This window comes from Stigmatopora argus, chromosome 4 (assembly GCF_051989625.1).
Source record: "Stigmatopora argus isolate UIUO_Sarg chromosome 4, RoL_Sarg_1.0, whole genome shotgun sequence".
NCBI classification, from domain to species: domain Eukaryota; kingdom Metazoa; phylum Chordata; class Actinopteri; order Syngnathiformes; family Syngnathidae; genus Stigmatopora; species Stigmatopora argus.
This window is the reverse complement of record NC_135390.1, coordinates 13,756,941-13,782,020: the sequence shown is the minus strand read 5'-3', so window position 1 is coordinate 13,782,020 and position 25,080 is coordinate 13,756,941. Positions and strand designations below refer to the sequence as shown.

At 38.1% G+C, this 25,080-nt stretch overlaps 1 protein-coding gene across 3 annotated transcripts in view; it reads right to left on the bottom strand.

The window, feature by feature from the left end:
* Positions 1–11,715: 11,715 nt before the first annotated feature.
* Positions 11,716–25,080, bottom strand: part of cdkal1 (CDK5 regulatory subunit associated protein 1-like 1) — a 112,129-nt gene continuing 98,764 nt past the window's right edge. For all 3 annotated transcript variants that reach the window (XM_077599452.1, XM_077599450.1, XM_077599451.1), the window contains exons 13-15: positions 22,755–22,838; positions 20,499–20,663; positions 11,716–13,134 (exon numbers count right to left, since the gene is read on the bottom strand). In XM_077599452.1, coding sequence (XP_077455578.1) covers positions 12,976–13,134; positions 20,499–20,663; positions 22,755–22,838 — 408 coding nt within the window. In that variant the 3' untranslated portion in view covers positions 11,716–12,975. The remainder of the gene's footprint in view (positions 13,135–20,498; positions 20,664–22,754; positions 22,839–25,080) is intronic.

Sequence of the window (25,080 nt, the reverse complement as noted above, 5' to 3'; positions counted from 1 at the left end):
ACACAGTAACAAGAGTGGAACCGTTGAGGTAAAAAAAAAGGAATTCTGAAAAAAGAGTCAACCTTAGATTTGTCTACATTTGAAAAAATGTAATCTCAAAATGACATTATAAGGCTGTTGCAATCATAAAATATTCTATATGTATACAAAAACAGACAAAGGCTATTTTTGGATGGAAAAAGGAGGAATTTTGACATGTGGTGACAGTGATTGATTGCATTCGGAAACCATGAGAGGAAGTGTTGAGAGGACAGTATGTTCCAAGCTTAAAGAAAAAAGTTGAGTTAAGAGTAAACGGTCTCTTAAGTGTAAGTTTACTTCAAACGTCTACATTTTTATTTATTTTTTCAAGACAAGATTTTCTCTTGTTTTACTTATTAATGTCTTTTAGTTAAAAAGTATAGGTTCAATACAATATAAAATTAAAAGATTCACTTGATTTAAAATTTTAAAAAATGTTTATATGTAAAAGAAAACATTGACTTTAAAAAATATGTTTATCCAACCTATTTATTTATTATGAACTTCAGTGTTAGACTACCTATGCTTCTTGCTCCATAAATCCATCGAGAAAATGAGGTTTATGAAGTGAGTTTACCTACTGCATTGTGATCATTAAACCCATTTTAAAAAGAAACCTTTGTCAAAACCCGATAAGACCGGTAGAATTGCTTTCTGTAATTCACCATTAAACATGGAAGGAAACGAGCAGAGGAAATACTTGGGGAGCATTTCAAGTCTCTGTTCCTTTTTAAATCATTTCAACACAAGGACGAATACGCAACCTCTGTTAAGAGGCTTTCAGGCCTTTGAGAGTCTGAATGGCTACATGAAAATGTTTGGATGTTAAAGCAGGTAATTGGAGGCGTAGTGGCCTAAAGCCGGCCACAGAGCCGTGCCAGATGATAACTAACACACACACACACACACACTCAGTCAATGAAGTCTATTCTCATCAGAAAAGCCTTTTCTCTGGGGATTGCATTTTTCTTGGAGGCTCTTATCATCATCATGTTTTCATGTCAAAGGCGTGCTTTTATCTGTTTGTTTTGCAGGGTGCTTAAAGTTATTTACAGCGCTGGGGGGGACTGGGGGTTGGACAGGGGGGGCCTTAGCTGCATTTATTTTCGAGGCAAAGGAGCTTAACTAGAAATGACGCAAGAAAAGGTAGAAACATGTCATCTAAGTTGCGCTGTTAATCTTACAGTACTGTGCAAAATTTGGTGCTGGCCTACTTATTTTTATCACGAAGAGCGGCTATTGATTCATGGCTAAATGTTGACACAAAATGAGTCAAATGTGCTGATGACCTTTCAGAGTCTCCCTGAGCTGAAAGATGGCTGAGGTACAAAAGCTGGCAGAGTATTTGGAGGGAATTATTCCTCCTTGACATTTGAGGGAAGTCAGCCCACTGCATTTTAACATTCGAGCCCAGGCACCAAAGACAAAATGTCACCTTTTTTATTTACTTAAGGGGATTCTACAATTAAATGTGACTTTAAGACCATTGCGTGATCGCTCCTTCACACTGCTGCCACGGATGCTTTTGAGCAAACACACACATTGAAGCAATGAGTCTTCATCCTATCGGTGACATTTTAAATTATGCTGATGCTTGACCTTGTTGAGGTAACCTTTCCCACACTGGCTACTCAGAATTAATAAGCACACTCTTAAACTCACCGCCAAGACAGGATGGACTCTAGGGTAGAAATAAGAAACTTTTGAATACAAAGACAAAAAGCAAGGAAGTGGGTTTAAAATGGAACTTCATTTAGCATGTTTTCTAAATTATTTTCATACTAATAGTCAAGTAAATTTTCTTCATATAGATTCACTAAATGATGCTAAAAGTCTTCCCGGACACATTCATTCATTACACGTAATGCCTTTTCCCAGAAGGATCGTTGGGGTGCTGGAGCCCGTGGCCGGACGGTTGGTCGCCCAGACGTTTGGTCACCCGGACGTTTGGTCGCCCGGACATTTGGTCGCCCGGACATTTGGTTCCCCCGGACATTTGGTCGCCGGACGTTTGGTCGCCGGACGTTTGGTCGCCCGGACGTTTGGTCACCTGGGTGAATATAATTTTGAGAGCTGGTTTCAACAGTAGATATTTGGATATTAAACTCTCTATCTCATAAATATAATTTTGAGAGCTGGTTTCAACAGTAGATATTTGGATATTAAACTCTCTCATAAATATAATTTTGAGAGCTGGTTTCAACAGTAAACTCTCTGTCATGTTGTCAAATGTCCGGCGACCAAACGTCCGGGCGACCAAACGTCCGGCGACCAAACGTCCAGCGACCAAACGTCCAGCGACCAAACGTCCAGCGACCAAACGTCCAGCGACCAAACGTCCAGCGACCAAACGTCCGAGTACCCTGGAGCCTATTCCAGCTAACTACAAAACTGTCCTAAATCAAAAGGGTGTATCTACAGAAGAAATTGTGACAGAAAGGCATTCAACCCAAGGGAAATTTAGTCTTCAATTAACCTAACATGCAGGCTTCAAGGTGTGCGGAGAAGCCGCAAAGCCGAGAGAAAAGCACGGGGGGAACAAGAATGGGGTAAGATTTGAACTCAGAACTACAGAACTGAGATGCAGATATGTCTACCGTCCTGCCGTCAGACTACAATAATTAAGAAAATTCTACCCTAAATTCATTAAAACAGCATCCTAGAATAAATTGTCACTAGAGGATGTAGGAAAGTTGGGGTGGGATTTCTGGCAAATGTGAAAATTAGCTTCAACCATGTTGAATAATTAATCAAGATCAACTCAGAATGGGAATATAATCAATACATCACATCATGGTCGATATGTGAGGGATAATGAGTAATTGAAAAAACAGCCTTTACCCAGTAACCATTTTAGAAGGTGTATGTGAAAATGATTTTATGCAAGAAAAAGTAGATGAAAAGAAATGATGCAAGTTGTCAAATTGGATATGAAATGCCTGTGAAACACAAGGGACCTCAATCTCATTCCCCAGCTTCCTTCACTCATGACCCCCCCGACCTGCCCCATGTCTGTAATTAGTGCTTTTTTTCTGGAGCTCTAGCCTGTTTTCATCAGTGTAGCGCCATGCACGATCCATCAGAGTCTCTTCTGTGGCTGTTAATAGTTCTTATGTCTCCCCTGGACTCTTCTTTAATTGCACTGCTCTGCCTGCAGGGTCATTATTACTCTGATCAAGTGCAATGCTGTTTTTTTTCCTCATTGCTTTTCATGAATATCATTTTGTAGAAAACTGCTTTGAGGTCCCCCTGACAAATGTGTTCATTTACCTGGAACTATGCACGTTCTTTGCATTACCAAGACAATATCTGTCATATGTATAGCTTCGAAGGCTTTGAAGATTTTTTTTAGTCATTGACCTTCAAGGTTTATGCCTTTAAAGAGGTCAGCCAGCATAATGAAGCACATGAAAAACACTCTCCGTGTGAACTTGCTTTCAGTACTACTTTGCCAATTGATTTCTCTGTGAATAATTGTCATTTACAATTCCTCCAAGGTTTCAAATATTGACATATGAAGGTCTGGCAAAAGTGTGAATATTTACTGCAGTAGTTTACTGGCTAATGCCAAACAGGAGAAGCTTCTTTGTATTAAAAAAAACAATGGGGAGAAAGTATGACATATTGTTTAGAGCCACCCAGACAACACCAAACATGTAATTATACACTTCAAAATGAACAATGCGCAATTGGGAAGAATACTGGAAAGCACAACCATGTTCAGTTACAAGAAAATGACAGAATCACATAGCGAGAAGACTCACAGATTGTGTATTGGCGCATTCACATTAATTCTGTGGAGGCAAGGTGCAATGGATTTTATCTCATTGATGTTGTAAAATAAGGGCAAATGTTTGCCTGTCTCTGTGTGTTCGCCAAAATTGAATGGTATCTAGTTCAGGGTTTAGTCCCCCTGTCAACCAAAGTCTGCTGGAATGGTCTCTGGCACCCTATGACCCTGACCTGAATAAGTGGTCTCAGAAATGAATACGTTGGTTTATTAAAAATGGATTGAATGAATTGTTATATAAGATAAAAATTTGGCACCCTCTGATGTAAATATAGTATTTCAATTTAGCAAAAAAGAAGAGATCTATAAAAGACCATAGAGTCAAACTAATTTACAAGCACACAATTAGACTCAAGGCTCACCATATATAGCCACCTCGTTTCCCATAATAACATACAGGATTTAATACTTAACCTAAACAAAAGGAGTCATCACCTACTTACATTATATGAACCTAATTGGCTTGCTGATTATTCTATGTTTTTTTGCAAATAACAAAATCAGCTTCTTTGCTAAATCCTGTTATGAGTCTAATTATTTATCAATTGCACAGTGTTGGTTGGGAGTAGTAGCGCAGATAGTAGGTGTAACACAATTTAAGAGAACGTACATTGGCAATGGTTATTCATTAATGTTGACATGTGTCTAAACTGAATATGTGGTAATTTATTTTTTATGCTACATTAAATGCCTGAAATGCACATACGATTTCTGGTAAGAATTTATAATCTGTGGGAGGCCCTATGTACAATTCGAGGGAAGTGTGCCACTACGTAAAGGTTTTACCCTGCAAACAAATTGACATTCTGATTTACTTGCACTGTGAGTTAAATGTGCACTTCTACGTTGGAGCACACTTGCTTCTTTGCCAATGTGTGTGTTTGTGAGTGTAACTGAATCCATAGGGTCTCTTTTGGGGTATGTGTGGAGACGAAGTTAAACAGAGTGAGTGGGACACATATCTAGCGTGACGAACAGGATTATATCTGACTGGGGAAGGAGACAGATAAAGGGGTAAAAAGGGGGTTTGTACAGACAGGCAGGATGGAGGGAGGGAAGGATGGAGACAAACTGAGCACCCCTACTTAATATTAATGAGAGAAGACAGACACAAATATGATCAGCTAATCAATTCTTAAAACCTATGATAAATTATGTCATGTTATGCTATGTCTTTTTTTAAATACCCTGCACTGTGACTAAGGTAAGGCAGGGAGTGTAATGTGCAAATGAAAAGATTTGGAAATAAAAGAAGAGTTTCTAGTGATAAAAAACAAGCATTTTCATTTCCCAGAAATCAAGAAATTGGCTTAAATGTTCTAATGTTTTGGGGAGACTAGAAATCTACATGGGAGATGCATGCTTTGTGCAGTTGTGAGGTTACTTTTAGGTTTAATACCCACTTGGAAGACTGAAGCCTATTCTTCTATTTTAGCTGTGGGGAAATCATCCAGCTCACTTCTCCTTTAAGTAATGTAAGCAACATTTCCACATTTAATACCCTTGACACTACTAAGTACACACACAATCTTACACAATATGGGGAGGACAACAGGTCAAATCAACATGCTTTTTCTAATCTTGTAGTCTAACAGAACTATAAAAGAGGCTGCATAAGAAATCTAAAGGCTGCATGCTGGTTCAAATGTGTTTTATAATTCTGTCATTTCCAAAGGAGATACACTACTCAGCTGGGCTTCACACACAACTACACATCAATTGCACTTTCATTCAACATTTGCAATGCATCTATATTAGCTATACTTGATGTGCCATCCACTCTGCTTAAGAGGCCAATAAGTGAGAGGAATTTATTTGAAAATGTGAAAGCAGCACCACTCACTGATGAAAATGAAAAATGAAGAAAATGGAGGTCCCTCATAAGAATGAATAGTAAACTTTGTTTTTTACTGTTATGCAGACATGTGAATAAATCCAATGGATTAAAATCGAACTATAAGCAGCAATTTCACTATTGGGTTCCACTGGTTCAAAGATCCAAGTACAGAAACAAAAGTATATATTTTTTAAGACGATGAATAGAGAGCAAAGAGACAAAATAAGATTAATGATGACAGATGACAACATATGAGAGATTAGAAGTATTTTTCTTTTGCACAATCATCACAAATAAGTTGATCGTTGGAACACAGCCAGGCAATTAATATTTAAGGAATTAGTTGTCTTTATTTATTTTTTTAGGAGGCAGTTGTGCAGGATTTAGTCCCTTTTTGCCATATGAGGATCTATTTTGTGAGCTTAGGCTATAAACAGCTTGAAATCACTTTGACAGCCCGCTCTATCTCACACACTCACACACACATACCACAGGGGATTTTAATTTCAATCTGTGAAATTGTAATTGCCTCTCCGGTAAGAGGCAAAGGATTGTGGGAAGGCTGAGAGCAGCATCTAAATTTTTTTGACTCCATTTTTCTTATCTTTACCATCTATTTAGGATTGGGTTTTTTCTTGATGTTGTTTTTTTCCATCTTTCTTATCTTTCATCCTTCTTTTGTTCACACCTAACACGTCGTCCCCCTCACACCTCCGGGTTCTCATTCCGTGGATGGTCTCAAAGTTATGAGGTGAGGGTCCATAGAATTAACAAGAGCTATCATAGTAAAGAATGGAGGTTGGCTGCGGAAGAATAGCAACAAAAAAATGTGAGAATGTAAAGACGACATGAGGAGAGAAAACGTGGTAAAAGAGATCTGTGGGGAAGAAACAAGAACACATAATACTTGGGGAAAACTGAAAATGTGATGAAATGGTCTTCGGGCCTATTTTTTGGATGTCATTATTATTTGCTTCTTTTGAAATATAAATTAAAGTGAGTGTTCTGGCCGCAAGGCTGCCCCGTGAATGACTTCTGAACCACGTGATTGTTGTTGTTATATGTTGGACAGAAATCCTGTAAAACACATTTGCATTAGAAGAGCCTTCAAAGTAGGAGGCCGACTACAAAGAGAGCTTAGAATGTGTTTTCAATTATTTATGTACCATATTCCCCAAACCCAATTACAGTTACACAGAGAAGTTAGACAGTGATTTATACACCACCATATTGGATATAAACGGAAACAATCAACATTTTATTTGGATGTTGACTTTCTCAAATTTATTGAAAGGGATCAGTAATTATAACCATTCATCAGCAAATATTAACGGATTTAGAGGCTCAAAATTGAAGTAGTTTTGGAAATATGATGCATATCTGACTATAAGGTGCACCCACCAAATTTGACAAGAAAACAACACTTGTTCATATATAAACTGGACTGCCCTGATAACCGCAGGTGTCCACAATGTAGACTATATTATGTGATTTTTAGGCCAAAAGACACAGCACGTTCGTCTGTAAAAATGCATACATTGGCCACATTGGACTATATAGCAGACCAGTTGATTCAAAGCGGAGGGAAAAAGTAGCAGCTTAATGTCTGAAAAGTATGGTACATTATCCAAATGTCATGAAAAATATACTGTCACTATATAAAAACTCCTTGTTCTCACACACTTATATAAGTCAAGAGTAGCCTTCTAAAAATATTCCACAAAGACACTTTTCCATTCATTCATTTTCTGAACCAAGATCACCCTGAACAAATGGCCTGCCAATTGCACGGCACAAGGAGATGGACAACCATTCAGGCGCACACTCATACCTAGGGGCAATAGATGGTTCAACCAACCTACCCTACATTTGTTTTTGGGATGTGGGAGGAAAAAGGAGTACCCAGAGAACATGCAAACTCTACACATTGAAGATCGAACTGGGACCGAAGCCTCGACCCCGGAACTGTCAGGACGGCGCTAACCACTCATCCCCCGGGCTGCTCAACACACTTTGTTTTCCAAATAAAGCGGGACAATTTTTCTTGGACAATAAGAGTGGAAGAGGCTGTTTGAATCCATCACACATGTTGACAGCCTCCTTCCTCAGTTCAAACAAACTTTCCATTGATTCATCTTTATTAGGAAGTTAATCCAACAAGGCCATTCCTAACATCAGCAGGTCACAATTGATTATCAGACAGAAGTGTGAGTGAATGGTAATTTAAATAGCAAATTACCTCAGACAAAGTATTGTTTAAAATATAAACAATCACATGCATACAAGATACCAATAGTTTACACGGTGCTGACAAAAAACCCTCGAGATTGGTTACAGGCGTGCAGCCTACCCCATGCTATATTGTCTGCACAATATCGTAAACACCGTTGGAATTACACTTTTGTAATTACTGCCAGGAGTGCTAGACTTAAATTCTGCATGATGGGCTTAAACATTAACAATGCGGTTATGTAAAAGAGCGTCATTTCATGTGTGGACGATTCCACAGGAGCACTTCACCATAGCAACCAGGCAGCCCTCAGGAGTTCTACGCAATGAAGTTATTACGACAACATCATTAAAAGTTTCAGGGCCGCCAACGGAAGACCTCTAATCAAATATTAACAAGAGGAAAACAACAGCTGCAGGTCTATTCTGACTTTCTTTACTTTTCTTTTAATAATCTGTTATTGCCAACAATACTGATACAGCTGTATAAAAAATGTTTGGGCGTTGGGCACCCTTGATAATTTTCAAAATTTTCACTTGTCAATAATTGGTTTCATGGTTGAGCAATTCTCGATAAATATTGTATATGATAATAGCAGAAAAAATCCACATGCATACATTTGGACATGCCAAAATAAAAATAAATATTTGGTAAATTGCCTTTTTCAAATTTAACAGCCTTCAAACTAGCATAATCTTCAAAACGCACATAATGGTGTACTGCTGCTGTGTCTCATTATTAAAGTAATTAAAAAAACTACAGCACAGAGCTATAATATTGACTCTGTTCTGGCTGCCCAATAGTAAATGCAAAAGCCTTGAAACACAACAAGTCAAAGATGTAGAAGCCAAACACATGCGCAACGAAACACAACTGGCAAAACACCAGCACTGAAATAGCACCAATTTCTCTCATGTACTATAATTTTTTTTGTAAACTCCAGTAATTACTAAATCCAGACCTAAAAGGTCCATCAAACCTAACACTGGGTTGAACCTTAGGATTCATGGACCTGTGCACAAACACATTCACATATGCACACACACATTAGGAATGGATATGCCTGCCAAGTAATTTTCCCCTCTGTTCCAGAAGGCATTGGTGTGTAGTGAAGAGCCTATAGAAAAGCAAATGCAGAGGGACATCAGAAAGGGGGATGTGTGCATGTGTGTAGATTTGGGTGTTTAGTAGGTGGGAGGTGGCGACAGAATGCAACAAAGCATGTTGGTCCCCAAAATTGCAAAAATTAATTGGTCACACTCATGTGGGCCAGCTTGCTTCTGGCAATTTCACTGATGCCCACAGCTGTTGGGAAGGAAGGCAATGAACGTGTAATTCATGACTTTCTACGCAACGCGTTACTGGAGAAACAGTTTAACTTAGAATCATAATCACGATTTAAAGTGCAGCTTATATTTGAGATTGCAGGAGCATACCGTTCTAAATTATCTGTCAACTGTGTTGAACTTATAGTAGTAAAATTTCAGAAGTCAAATTATTGTGATTGATGCATTTTAGACTTAGTCAAGAGAAACGCCCTCCATCATCATTAGCGCACCCACTAAATTGCACACTTTAAAGTAATCTTTTGGGGCTTTTAGTTCATGCCTGGCACAAGACTGGCATGGCGTAAATAGTGCAGATGAGTCAGAACCAAGCTAGGACTTTTAGCAGGTATCTACAATATGCCACATTTTCAAAGGAATACAGTGAACATTGTGCCAAGTAGCAAAGCTAAAGCAATTATTATTTGTGTTCGTTCACTACAATAACCAATTTACTAATAATGGCCATTCACTATTGTACACTACTCCGAGGAATTTAAGCGACGGCGTTTTTGGAGAGCTCAAATAAACGCAAATGTTTATGTACGGAATAAACTACATGAATATGTAAATGCATTTGACACAAAAAGCTATATATTTCTGTATAGTTTAAGTGAGTTAAAATCTATTTGAGAATTGGTGGGGACTGTTATCGTACTGTAGTTGGTCTTAACAACCGTTACAAATAATAAAAGAATGATATCTAAGGTTGGCCTAGCTGCCCTAGCATATATACATCTGTAAAACCCATTACAACTTAGTTTGAAGTTGAAAGAGAAAATCTCGACATTTTTGTGTCAATAGCAATGATGAACATTTATAGAAGTAAAATCTGTAGCAGTGCTTTCCGTCAGAAGTTTCTTGTACTAGAACGAAACAGATATGGCAAATTGACAACAGCTGAAACTGCGAAAAGTCAGAAACTTCGTTTTTGTGAAAAATGATGGAAGGGAATGATGCGAAATGAATAACAATCTCCTCTCTATGGGTCCCGCCTCCATTTTTCATAGTAAGTGATGATGTACCAAACATAAAGGGTGTTGTGGCATTCATTTTTCATTGGAGAACAATGCAGTGTAACTGACACACACACACACATGGCGGAAATGTGCTTACGAAGCATCAAAAGAACTGTCGCACAGTATGGCTGGCTGGAGAATAATATAGGGCGCTGCTGGATGGATGTAACAAGCTTCATAGCGACATGCATCATTTGATCGCATAATACAAAGCTACACTGTGTGTGTCTGTGTGTTCTACACGCATCATTTGATCGGCTAATATAAAGCTTTAGCGGATGGGCTTGTGAGCGACTTGGCACGCACCATTTGCCCATATGACACAAAAGTTGCACACTGTGTATGCTTTGTGGAAACGCCATGATACATGCATTTGTGTGTACGTGTTGAACACATGACATGCATCATTGACAGAGATAATACAAAGCTAGCGTGTGAAGGTAACAAACTGTTGCTATATCTAATAACAGCCTTTCTGAATGAAGATCTGAAGGATTGTTTCTCTGTGGTGCACATACACATACAGAAAATTTATTTGTATACAGTACTGGGCTACTGCTAAAAGCATTGGGTAAACCATATCAAAAAGTGCAAGCATGCATACACAGACACAGTGAGGGGGGCACAGAGATTTATAAACCTGAGGGAATTGGAATATCACAAATAAGTGGAAAGAAAGAGGAAACCCACATACGGTCAACACAAACACAGACATAACTACAAAAAAGAATCAAGAAAAGGAAAGCACTGACAGAAACGCATGGTGGTGCAATGCAGTATAAATTGGGGGCATGCATTATTGAGTGATATTTCTGAGAACATGCTGGGATGGCTAGACCTTAAACCAGGAAGAGATTAGACAGGCCCACAATGTATATGTATGTGTGTGTGTGGACATTTGTGTGCGTGTAAGCGTGTGCAAGAAAAATACAGGAATACACATCTGCAGTAAAGACTCAGAAGGCACTAAAACGGTAATTTTATAGGGCCTCGATTAGACTCTGTTACCCTCAGAGGTATATGCATTCTCAGGAGAGTTTAGTATTAAATCATACCAAAAGGTTACAGAGTATCAGGTTAGACTTTCCTGCAACAGCAGCATAAATACTGAAAAAGCAGAAAATCCTAAGATAATTTTGCCAGCATTGAGGGTTTATCATGCTGCATTTTACCATACAGTGGTGGAAAAAAGAGGTTTGTTCAATAGTTGGTATGAAATGTAATGCTGTATAAAATATCCATAAATGGTGTTAAGACATATCAACAAAAATGTGTTTTTTGTCTGCTTTACCTTGATTTAAAAAAAAAAACAATAATCAACATTTTATGGAGGACAATAGAAATGTAAGAATACTTACCGTTTGAGATGATTTCAAAGATTGTGACAATTTTAAGTTTAACGGGGGGGCCTGTTAACTGATGGATTAACAAAATAGTTTTCAGTTAGTGTTAATGATTACTGTACCTTCTGACAAATTACACAACAAAGCATATCCGAAAATATTAAAAATATGATTTTATTATTGTTAAATGCTTGGTGAAAATGATAAAAGACTGGCTCACAACATAGTTTAGACCCGTGGGCAACTCGTTTCACAAGGGCCGCTACGGGTCCAGGTTTTTGTTCCAAACGATCCAGCAAAGAATGTTTAACTAATGAGCTTTCTGCAGAAACAAAAAGTATCTGACTGCAATCCACTGATTTCACTTTTAGGACATCAAATTGGTGAAAAGGTGTCCTCTTGATGGGTTGGCATGAAAACCCGCATCCACTGTGGCCCTTCGTGTAATAGTTTGCCCTTCCCTTATACACCAATAGTATCCTGCTCTTGTTTTCCTTTTAACTGAAAACTGCGAGCGTTTAACGATGGTGTCAATCCAGTGTCTATCGCATAGGTTTGTTAAGATGTTTTCATAGTGTAGAACGCTGTAGCACATGAATACCAAATTTAAAAGACAACTTATGTTTAATTACACAGGTAGGGCGGCCCGGTGGAGCGAGTGGTTAACGCATCGGCCTCACAGCTCTGGGGTCCTCGGTTCAAATCCAGGTCACGTCCACCTGTGTGGAGTTTGCTTGTTCTACCTGGATCTGCGTGGGTTTCCTCCGGGTACTCCAGTTTCCTCCCACATTTCAAAAACATGCATGGTAGGCTGATTGGACACTCTAAATTGCCCATAGGTATGGGTGTGAGTGTGCATGGTTGCCTTTCTCCTTGTGCCCTCCGATCGGCTGGCCATCGATTCAGGCTCCAACACCACCCGCGACCCTAATGATTCGGAAACGGTTCAGAAAATGAGATGAGTACACAGGTTTCTTCAAGGTCGGACTCTTGAAGATAACAGTGTTGTCTGAAAAATATAGCTTATCAGCTTGCTATAGAAAGTTTAAAGCAAGACTAGAAACCCACAGGCCACAGACAGACGGACAAAGCTGTAACTGACAATGAGAAAATCTCTTTTTCTTCAGTCCTCCAAAAGAATTTGAAGACCATCGCTTCAACTTTCAAGAGTTTTGGACTGAAAGACACGCAAAAACTTTTATTCGCTTTTAATAAAAATAATAAAATATTGGCCAAATGAAGTGAAATTAAAAGCAAAAATTCAACAGAGATGTCCTTTACCCTCTTTGAATACATACGGCACAGAAAGAAATGCGTACGTAGGAGAATGTGATGATTTTCCTGCCATTCAAAGAGGCTGTTAAGGCCTCCATTATGTCGCATCCTCTCCTTGGTTACGGCTCCTCTTCGCTAATAGATCCTCTCCACAATAAAAGCCAGTAAGGCTGCTGTCAGCGCCAGCCCGACCCCCAGCCTCTTTAATAGCTCCCGGTCCACACTGTAAGACCCAATCAACAAAACAGAGGAAGACATAGAAGAAGGACCTTGGACACCATTTGCCATCTGCTCCTGTGAATGAAGCATACACAGAGAAAAGAGCTTTTCAACATCCTCTTTGGCAACAAAAGAATGTTAATTTCTACACAAGGAAGCAGAGGGACCCTCTGCTAAAAGTTTGCAGATGGAATGAAGTTGACTTGAGGGTCGGGTGATAACCAGCTGCAGAATTTTACATGCGAGAAACTTGTGGTTGAAAGGCTGTTGCTTCTTTTCAGCAGATAGAGTAATATTAAAACACATTTGCGCTGTAGTTTTCTTTTTTTTATTCAGTCATCTATTCACACAACGTATTTTTCATGTAAAATATTTTTGGGAAAAATACAAAAAACATTAACAGCGTTTAACTGCAATCGTAATAAATACGTGTTAGAACAGTTGTTTTCTTTCACAAATGCTTTCACCTTATGTCTATCTCCATCTGCTGCCTCAAGCAATGCTGTTTAATTTGAGAAAAACTAACATGATAATGAACCAAATATGGTGCCTTGTAGATGAATGCAATGTATGTGAAAACAGCTGGTAGATTTTTGAATAAATGAGAAATATAAGTTAGCATAATTAACCTATGAAGCTGTATAGTAAGGACATAGTAAAGACATTTTGGGTGGTAATCAAATATTCTTAGCCGCCCATCTGCTGAATTAGGGTTGATGTTGACAATGTGCCATGATGGGATGTGTGAAAGATCAATATGGGGAAGGCAAAGTAATACAGAATTGATTGTGATGTTAAGTTGCTTTTCTATCAGTTGCATCTAAGGTTAAGAAAACAACCGTAGCTCTACTATTATTAGTATGGAAATTTCAAAAGCATATAGTGCCTTGGGGCCCAGACATGGAGACTGTTTTGATGTTACTGAAATGTAGAAATATCTCTTTTCTTTTCAGTTTAAGGAAATCAGCTCAGGAAGAGGCTATTGATCCCAAAACAAATAAGAACTTCTACATGACCTTGGGGTGGTCCGTGTCCATCTCCTCCTGCCCGACTGTTGATAAAATACCTTATCACCAGCAGGATAGATTATGCAGAGGGATATTGAGTAATTGATCTGTGGCTTTCTTGAACAACCTTTCATCAAATTCGCAAGAGACAAAGTCGTAAGCTTTTTATATTTATCAAAGGTGCATCGACTTGTTCCGCTCTTTGAAGACTTTGCAGCTCAACCATCATATATTTGGAAGATTATCATTGCATGAAGGTGCCCAAAGTCTGTTTTACCATTAAATGAAGTCTGGCATATTCACACAACTTTACAAAATAATGATTTTCTTGCACAATTTGGTCTGCCTACACATGATCCACATTCAATAAATAAATAAAAACTTCCAAAGTTGTGAATAAAGTATACTGAATTTCTTGGCCAAACAAATGCACTTTTGACCCCGAAGAACCAACAATTATGCATATGTACAGCTTGTTATAGTGGACGCCCACACGTGTTGCATGAGCATGATTGTGTGAGCCTGCTACACAGCCCTCATCTAACACATACACACTCCTATCATCCAGTCTTCTCTACTATCTTTTGCCGGTGCTCCCTTCACACTCTAGTCTTTTGGCGTGCACAATACTGGAGAGATACAATAACCACCAACGCCTATGTGACACATCCATTAGTGGATTACTATTGGCTGTGGACAATAGCGGTAACACGGCGAAAGTCTAGATCACACATTCAAGTTTGGCTCACAGCAAGGCAGGATTACCTGATGGTAAAACTAATACTTTCTTGTTGCGACAGATAGACAATAGGAATGTCTTAATAGTAGTCTTGTCAAAGACATCTTTTAAACTTAAGAAATCTTTTAAAATGAAAGCCTTTTTGCAAGACAATTTTGGTGCAGGGCAAAGACTCCCACCGTATTACAATCCCCAAAAAGAATCCCAAAAAACTCAAGAGAACTTGTGCCAGGACAATAGGAAATTATTATATATTTGTTAGCCATATATATGGCTAACAAATATATAATAATTTCTTATTGCAAGAGAATAAGGGATGTCCAAATTTACAGACATGCATCCAAGCAGCAGTATAACCACAGTTTTGATTGAAATGGGTGGAAGTTTAATCTGCCTGTGGTTTGCTGACATATCGCAACCATTTTCTTGCGGTGTAATCGAGCCTCGAGTGCAAGCCTTCCAGAAGTCGCCACGCCCATCTTGAAACACCCATCCATTTTAAAACATAAAAAAGGACTCACCAAAGTAAAAGGATATTTAGCTGTTGCTTTGTAAAAGGAAACCATACAACAAGACAAAATATGTATCTACTTGCATATCAGCATTCTCAAAAGGAAAATGTGTGGAATTCAGAGCTATTTCCTTTTTCTAAAAGTGAAAGGGGACAGGCACAGGTTGCATATTAAGAAAAAAGCTGCTGCAAAATCTTGTTGTCAAACTAAAATAAAATATAATTGTGGACATCTTCACAAATAAGGCAGGTAAACGACATTTAGGAATAAATATCTAGGCCAAGAAAAAAGAAACAGACAGACAAAACATCATCTATCAATGGTGTCAGGCCCAAATATACTACTACTACCTTCATCTTCATCTGTCTATTGAGCTGTCTTTCTCAAGATGTCATTTAACAACAGGGTGCCAGAATGGAGACTGGACAGTGTACTCTAAAATCTATTACTAGTTTGGAGGATAAGGGCAAATCGAAGTGGCAGTGGGTACATGTCAGCACAGTGGGAGTGGAAAAAAGTGGAGAAAAACTGGGAGAATGCCTTAAGAAAAGATATATGGACCTTTGTGTGACACTTGACCACCACGTGCACATGCACATGTGTGTACAGCATGGGTTGCTCTGCTCTCAGCAGGGTGAAACACAGCAAGCATAATCATCTCCAAAAACATCTTTGACTGTGGACCGCCACGCTTAAAATAATCTGAAAGACTGAAATGGTACTTTTGTCTCTCCCTACTGCAATTCTACACCAGCATCACGAGAAAGAAGAAACAATGCACAGTGGTCACATTTCTCACATGATCCCCACCAGCTGTTGGTGTCACTCAAGACACAAATGAAGTTTTGTGTGAGCGCGCGTGTAAAAAGATACTGGAACAGGCTGTTGAGTCAGGAGTGACAAAACCACAGGGACAATTACAATGAACTGCCAGTCAGTCTATCAATGGACAAAAATACAAACGGCCAAAGTATATGAAGAATCTGCCAAAGATTCGTATCTAAAAACTGTTGAGAAAAGGGTCAAATTCACTTGTAGAGATCACTTTTTTAAATGGGTAATTCTGAATATTTGTTGGTCTTGCTCGTGTATTATATTTTTATTATATTTATATATATATATACACGTGTATATGCATGTATATATATATATATATATATATATATATATATATATATATATATACACACATACACATACACACACACACACACACAATAAAAATAGCCGCCTTTGCCCAATTACACAACCACAAGGGAGCCTACAGATGGACTACATAAAATGTTTAACGACCGTCTTCATGAAATACAGTGGAACTTCATTTGTGTAACTGAGGACCATGCAAACACATGCCGGGCACATGAAGACCACTAACAGACAGGAAATATAGATTGTAGCAGATGGTTTTAGGGAGTAAAGTTGAACTGGGTTACTATTACTTCCAAGACATCCTTTATTAAACTGTGTATTGTCAAATAGGATATTTGGTTGAAATACTGAAAAGCAGACATTATTAATATGTTGATGGTGTAATAATATATCTAGTATTACCATTTTGGTTTCTCAAAGGACAGGCCATGTAATAACATTTGACATGCCAAATGAAATGCTTGAAATAACTACCCCTGCTGCTTTGAAGACAAAACAAAGCTGTGCTCTGAGAGAAAAGAGTCAGACAGAGGCCAAACACAAACTTGTGACGTTTCTAGAAGAAGAAAAAAATCTTAAAAATAGATTAGTAAATCGTAGCAATTTGGATGAATAAATACGTTTTTTCATTTGCTATCAAGGAAAAGTTCTTTACTGTTTTTTTAACTTCCTCTCAATCTTTTTTTTCCCTTATTTTTGTTGTCTTGTGGAGGGACCATAGCTGTTTTCTTGTCCTATCATCTATTCTGTGGGTTTCCTTGAGAAGGTATGCTGTGAAAAGAGCTGATTATTACTAGATGGCACTTATGCTGCCTTTGCTGTCTGTTGAGCTCTCTATCTACCTTGCTGTCTTTCTTTCTTGCCTCCGTTTTGTTGTCTCCTGGTTCCCTTCTATCATTTAATTTCATCTGAGGATGAGGACTGGTGAAGATACTTTTCTATTTTTTTCTTTACCATGCTGTCCAGTGCTTTCACTTCTTTGTGTCCCACTAAAAGACTCATTACAGTCCTTCCTCTTCCCACAGCAAAGTGCTCTTTCTGTGAAAGAAGAGTTGACAGACGGCTGAGAGAGGTAGACCGAGAACAAAGAACAGCTAAATTTTAAGGTACTCTCATTGCTCTCAAACCTTGATTTTGTTTAGTGGAATGAAATGGAAAATACACTTAAAACACATCCAATAGTCACCTCTGCTGTAATATAAGACTAAACCCAGCGCCTAGCATGTAAAAAATGAGTCAAATAATTTAGAAATAACAACATATGTAGTATGTTCTTAACGATCCGTTGCCTTTTTGGCAACGTGTGCGCAAAAAATAATTGACACCTCATGACACCTTACGTCAGCTACCAAATTAGCCTACCATTGATTGTCGCATGCATTTGTGCATCATCTCATACACAAACAAACATACACCAATACAGTAGACAGACACTTTCACTACTCAGAAATAATTGCCAAGCATTGATTCAGGCGTATTTGCTCAACAAATGCACATCTGTATGGAAACTGGCTAGTGTACAATCATTTCTCTTTGTGGCCTCAAAATGACAGACGTCTCACTTTGTTCTACTGTGAGCGGCGAGACATGAAAGACCTTGGACGGTTGATCAGCCTTTCCAATCAGTTGGCGCTATCATCGTGCAAACTATCATGCACCTTTGATGCATCACCCAATCTCGCTCCCTTTTATTCTCCTATTTTTTTTCTTCTTTTCACTGCCAAAAGCCTGTAATTTTAAGATTGCGAGATGTGGGTGAAAGTATAATCATTCACTCCTGTCTCAAAAGCGCACATACATTACTTGTACACACACGTGTACACACACCAACCCTCTCGCGAAATTCCCCCCCACACCCCCGAATGCACAAACACACCTGAGTGTGTCCTAGATGTGTGATTGTTAATAGAAAGTCTTGTTGTATCTATGTACGGCAGCCAAATCAATGCTGAACACAACATTTAGAGATTTATAAAAATAGGGATATAAAACTATGCTGGAGACATAAAAATACTAAATACAGATTAAAATATACATTATGGTGGATTTTCAGACATACCGGAAAAGACTAGTCTGTTTCAAAGTGAATTTTGTAGGTTTTCTGTATTTCCAAAGGTCGGTCAAATACTTGAAATGTCACTCTCACTGACAAGGAAGGTAAAAAAAATCTGGCCTTTATATTATCAAAAGATTTGATGGAGATTATTCAGGCAAGAATTGCTGGAGATTATTTAGGGAAAAGAATATGCTGTTAAAAAATTCTATGCTGTGCTATGTTATGTGTATGAAACAGTAAGCAAGTTCAGCATAGTGTGAAATAATCCACTGGCATTGTGCAAGGAAGTCAGTGCCCTGTTTGCATGCATGACCAAATTTAGAAGTGCTGAGGAAACAGCATTTCAGGAAGTAAACAGCAAGGCATTTGGTCGGCGAGTACTCCGCTTTGCTCATTTTAAGGATGAAAACAATAACAATTTTGGTAGCCGTAAAAAGGACGTACAAGTACAAGTACAAATCAAAATAGATTATTTAATGTCATTCCTGGGGTGAAATCCCACTTGTAATTTGAAATATATATCAGGGGAAGAAGGGATACGATTAATACCCCGTTTTCAAGTATCACAAAGCTTGTTAAATACAGTATGCCCATTCAAAAATAGTTCAAAAATATGGATGGAGTACAGGATTATAGAGTTGTGTGAAACATACACATATATATATATATATATATATATATATATATATATATATATATATATATATAAATATATATTTTTACAGAAGTGTGAAGACTTCGTATTAAGGGTAGGCTTTTTTTTCCTCCTTAATTTACGTTCCTACTGAACAACTGTACTGTTCCCTTACAAGATTTATGAGAATGGAAAGCAGCATTCCTTTACCTTATGAGAAAAAAAAACCTGGCAGAAATTATTCAACCGATATATGGCAAAATATGTATATGCTCAATAATTTAAAAGGGTATATGTTGAAACCTTGCAACATATTGATGAAATTAATAATTGGGGACCGTTTGTGGGTCTTGGGGAAGGAAGGCGTAGCCTTTATCAGGCAACTTTAAAAGGTCTTTACCACTGAACTTTTCATTGCAGAGTGGCATTTTGCTCATCTTAAAGTGGATTCATTCTCACTATTCCAAGTTTTGTTCTACCATCCATTTCCTTTTCTTTCTCACTCGACTTGTCTTCCCTTGATCGCTGCGACCCCTTTGACTCTGTTCTCTGCCTTGCTTCTCTAGCTGTCTGGCAGTAAAGGTTGATGGAGTGTGAAATTAGAAAGTGTATCATATTCTGCTCTGTGGTTCAAAGTCTTGAGCTGTAAGCTACAGCTAGTCACAGTGAAAAATAACATGCACTGGAACAGATACATTAACATGGTGTTTTTTGCATGTCTCTGCAAGCCCATGCATGCGTGCAAGTCAGTCCTTGTTTGTGTGTGCTTGCGTGTGTATGTGCGTGCCAGTCTATGCACTCATAACCTAACTTAGATGACTTATCAATGACACATTGGCTTTTTCACAGTTTGGAACATGAGCACGTATGAAAAACTTTTTCTTTGTAGCTTATTTTGTCATGTCTGTTAAAATTGCCTGAAATCGGAAGTGACAAGTGCCTGCTCTCATTTTTTCAGAAACAAAATAAAACAATGGAATGAACACTTTCCGAATACAAGTGTTGACAAAATATCTTGGTAAATAACTAATATTGATTCTCTCTAATTTCAGTGCATTTTGACCAGATTTTATATTGTTTCCACCATATGCAAAATGTATTCATTGAACTTGTCGTACTTAGGTTGATATGGTCAGTACGACCATACTGAGCCTTTTTTATTTTTCTCAGTTTCTTAATTTTTTTTAACAATAAAACATTATTGGGCATTAAGAAATTCATTAAATGCTAATGTGGCAATGATTGAATGTATACTGTATATCATTTCAATGATGCCAATGATAACAAAATTAATATTAAATAGTACATGATTGAATAGTATAGCGTGTGTGAATGTGTTTACCTGCAACAGCCCAGACACTTCACCTTTTTGCAGTGGGATAGCGATGGAGGGAGTGAAAGGTTTACTGTCTTCTACTGGTTGTCCTTTCAGAAAGTGCTTTCCTGCCTCGTAGATGTCTACTTCAATCATTTTGCCTTTGAACTCTAAACTTTTGGGCACAAGAACCTGCAAAAAATAAATCATCCGCAATCAATTAATGCCTCAAGTATTATGTGTTCATCAATATATCATCAGTAAATGTAATTCTGGACAGTGCTCTGCTTCTGAATGTGATGAAATATAATGTGGGACACAAATAAAGGACATCATATTATTGCACTTGTACTTAGAGTTTCTATATTATCCCCTTGCACTATTATGTTATTTCAATTCCTACATTTTAATATTTGCTTCTTGAAACTACTATAAGCAGAAGAGCAAGATAGTTGTACTCTATTAAATATCAAAGTAAAAGTAAAAATTATGGAAAGCATGTGTGACTTGCGTAGTGTCACAATTATGCTCGGCTCAGTGCTATTATGTCAGTCTTTATCCGGTGGCTGGAACACGATAGGCAGGGAAAAGAAGGCCACGGCCTCTGCCAGTCAGTGCCACACCTGCCTAATCTTCACACCTGCTGCTCACCACAGAGGGTAAGTGCGTGTGTGTGTGTGTGTGCGCGTGTGCGTGTGCGTGCGTGTGCGCGTGTGCGCGTGCGCGTGTGTGTGTGTATGCATGTGTGTATGGGCAAAAGCAAACAGGCAGCAAACTGAGAGGGATGAAACAGCAGATGTGGAGGAGGAAGGCGACATTGTGCATGTAGGTGAGGGTCATTTAAGGTCCATTAAAGGAAGATTAAATGATGAAAGAGCTTTTCATATGTCGTTGGAAATTCCCACCTTGACCCACCCCACCTCCTTTACACAAGCTGGTGAGATAGCTGCCAATTATAATTCCGAGGTTAGATAGCCATCTGATTGGTGTTAAAGTGAGACTGAGTGATTTGTTCACACTCATTTTCTGCCCTTCCCTTCAACTACCCACCCTTCACTTTTCCGCATCAATTTCATTGCCCCGCTTCCCCACTTACCTGACCTTTGACCTTTCCTTGTTCCCCCACTGCACCCATTCCTCAGAGTTCAGCACTCCGGTGGTTTCAATTATGATCCAAATGATAGATTGAAAAATCCAATGGAAAGTCTGATGTTAGAACCGAACTATTCCAAGCTCTAGTATCCCGCAAAATACATAATACAAACTATTTACTACTATTGTTTGACAGTAGTACCAAAATATAAACACTGATATTCATGAAATAGGATATTCAACTATAAATAAATATATATGAGCTATTTTAATAACAACAATCTGCAAAGGTTTAAAGGTTAGTGCAAACATTAACATGTGGGACAAAAAAACAATATTCTTAATCATTTGAGGAAAACAAATATTTTTAATCTGAATAAATCTAATTTCAATAACAGGAAACTTTGTTCTTGCTGAGTAAAAGCATACAGTTGTCAAAGACACCTTCATAAGCAGATAAGCAACTGTGCAAAGTGTTTATTTCACCAATTGGTGAAACGAGTTGTAAGCAGAGTTCATACTGTGTAGAAGTGCAGAAGAGGCAAGCAAGAAGGAGCAAGGAAGTCGGGGGCGTGTGGGTGTCGGGGAGTGGGGGGCATGGTTCTAATTCACCACCCCCTGCTAATAAAAAGCATAGCTTCAAACATGTTTCTGATGATAGTTAAAGCGCGAAGGAAATTGATTTATTTGAAGATGTTTTAATGTTAATTTTTCACAGGTTCAGAGAGGTTCTTTGAAGACACGTTCAATGAACAGCTGTGCGTGTTGGATGGAATGTTCATGTCTTTAGGGCTGATGTTCGAACATTTGAAGAAAAATAAAGCAAAAAACTCTTACTGCCAAGTGCCACCGTAGGGTGTGTTTGCACATTTGTGAGAGTGTCTGATATTCCAGCAAACCTACTTTATTCAGTAGATGAGCTTAAGCTCCTGGCACCTAACTGTGAGAACTCGTGTGACACACAGAGCAAAGCCCCTCATCAGATTTGTTAAATATGACAACTAGGAAGAACTGAATTAGCAACATAAATGAAATCTAATATTTAGGCAACAGGAGGGGAAAATTTAATTTGTTTGCAGCTCACTCACAATATCAAAGCATGTGTGCCAAAATGAATTCTCAATTATTTGTTTAGCTTGATCAAAAACATTTGTGATTTTCAATATTATATAAATAAGAGATATGCCTTACCTGCTCATAAAACTTGTTGTGAGCCACATAAAATTGGGAATCAAAGGACTCTTCTGTCACCAAAACATGTTGTCTTTCCCCCACCTAAACACAAATATGCAAAAATGACATATTACAGCATGCTCTTACCATGCAAGATGAATTGTGGTAATGTTAAACCAGACATGATTACAAGATGTCTTCTTTTTATTTCACCATCTCCTTCCTAGTTTTAATATCCTTGCCATTTGTTAGAACACAAAACATTTGTTAGAAATACTTTACATACGAGTGTTACAGTCTAACAGCTAATTGAATTTTTTTTCCCACATTTTCATTTCAAGCATTAACCTACACAAAGTGAGTTTATTACATTGCATGTTCACGCTCATAATGATCTCAATTCAACAAAACTTTTCCTCTTCAGTTTTCATTGCACATTAGCATTTAATTAACAATCTCAAGGCTCTTAGGCCACTTGAATTTCAGTGCCTTGGCTAAGAACTTCCTGCAGTATTCATCCCTGGCCCTTAGAAAATGAAAAACATGGATGAAAGCTGTATGGGGTGGCAAGGCTGCAAATTAATAGCAGTAAAGGTTTATTCAAGATACCAGCAAATCAAGGCAAGGTCGCTTTGCAATGCACAATTCCTTCAACTGAACTATTCAGTCTGCCTTAAAGAGTAAAGAAATATAATGGTTTGAGGAGTGTGCATCAGCACAGAAAGGCCCTGCAAAGTGTAAAGTATGTCACTAAACCATGAACATAATTTTGTGAATACAAAATTTTGCATGTGATTTTCTAACTTTCTGCAACAATTTTTGTGATTTGTATTTGACTTTAAAAGCCACGGAATTGACTCTAATGACCAAAGGTTCCTAAAAAATTATAATTATGCAAAAACAGATCAAGGATACTAGTGATACAATAGGCCAGGAATCACTATTAGCCATGAAGTAAATCAAAGGAATAAATTATGGAAATACAGTTGTATTACTATTGTTCGTGAAGTTTCCCCATTGCTTGTATAGTGTTTGTACAGAGCAAGATTACTTATCAGCAAATGCATCTTGATACTGTTTGAAATGAGCTATAAAGCAATGATTGATCAAATTCCAGGCAATCTATCTTCCGAGCCTTTAGAAGTCATGCTGTTAACACTTGTATTTCCGCAGACATCTGTGCTCACTTCCTCCCTTCCCTTTTTAGTCTATAACATCAAATCCTATCTCTGGAAGTAACTTTACAACATATGTGTTCCAACACAGCCACCACCTGCAAAATCATGCTGACAAGCTCCAAAAAGCATAAATAAATCAGAGTTCAGCAAACAACGCGCCTTTCTAGGACTGCAACCACTTTGATCTTGAACAAGGTAAGGAAAATGTATGGACGGTAGCACCTATAGTTTATGGGTTATAAATCGTTTATCAATTGCTTCTGCCCATTTGAATTATTCCTTTTTCCTAACAAATCAGCATATTTATCTATGTTTTTGGGTAGCTAAGCAAGCTTTTGAGATAACACTGGGAAAAAATAGTTTTTAAGAAGTCAACCTTTTTCCATGTTTATACCAACTTGATATCAAGCGACAACTTTTTTGCTACTACAAAAGAACTATTTAAGTTGAAACATTGATTATTAAATATCTTGGCTGCATGAATTGTTAGACATCCCAGCTGCAAACCTTGCCACCCTGTGAGCCCTACGGCTGACTGGTGACCAGTCTAGGGTGTAGTCTGCCATACACCCCAAGTACGCTAGGATAGGCTCCCGAACCCCCGCAACCCTTGTGAGGATGACAGTATCTGAGTTTGCATGTGCCTGCTTTAATAATAACCCAGTCCTCACCCCTAAATTAAGCATAAAGTACTATTGATCTTGGTTTAGAGTATGAGCATATAGGATTAGCATAATTGGACACATCCGTGCAGTGACAACGGAAGGTAACGAAAAATATTTTCAGCAAAGAAAAAGTTAGTGAGCTTCCTGTGCCAAAATTACTGTGACTGATACCTATTTGCATGCTAAATAATATAACTTTAGCCTTTCTGCTGTAGAGCACTCATCTTTAAACTCATGTTTACCCAATCTGTTGAGAAGCAGCCCGCCAAACAGCATGTCTTTGCATAGCCAGTTTTAATTTATATCAACATCCACAAGACAACATCCCATGGTACATGGTGGATCCACAACAGATTTATGGGATCATGAGTTTAATTGCTAATTAATCCACATCCTAACACGGGTAATGACAGCGACGTGTCTTTGAATGTGTAATCGATGTTTTTTATCTGTGTCAAAAATAAAGGAGCAAGTCACTTAAATCATATCCATATTCCCTTG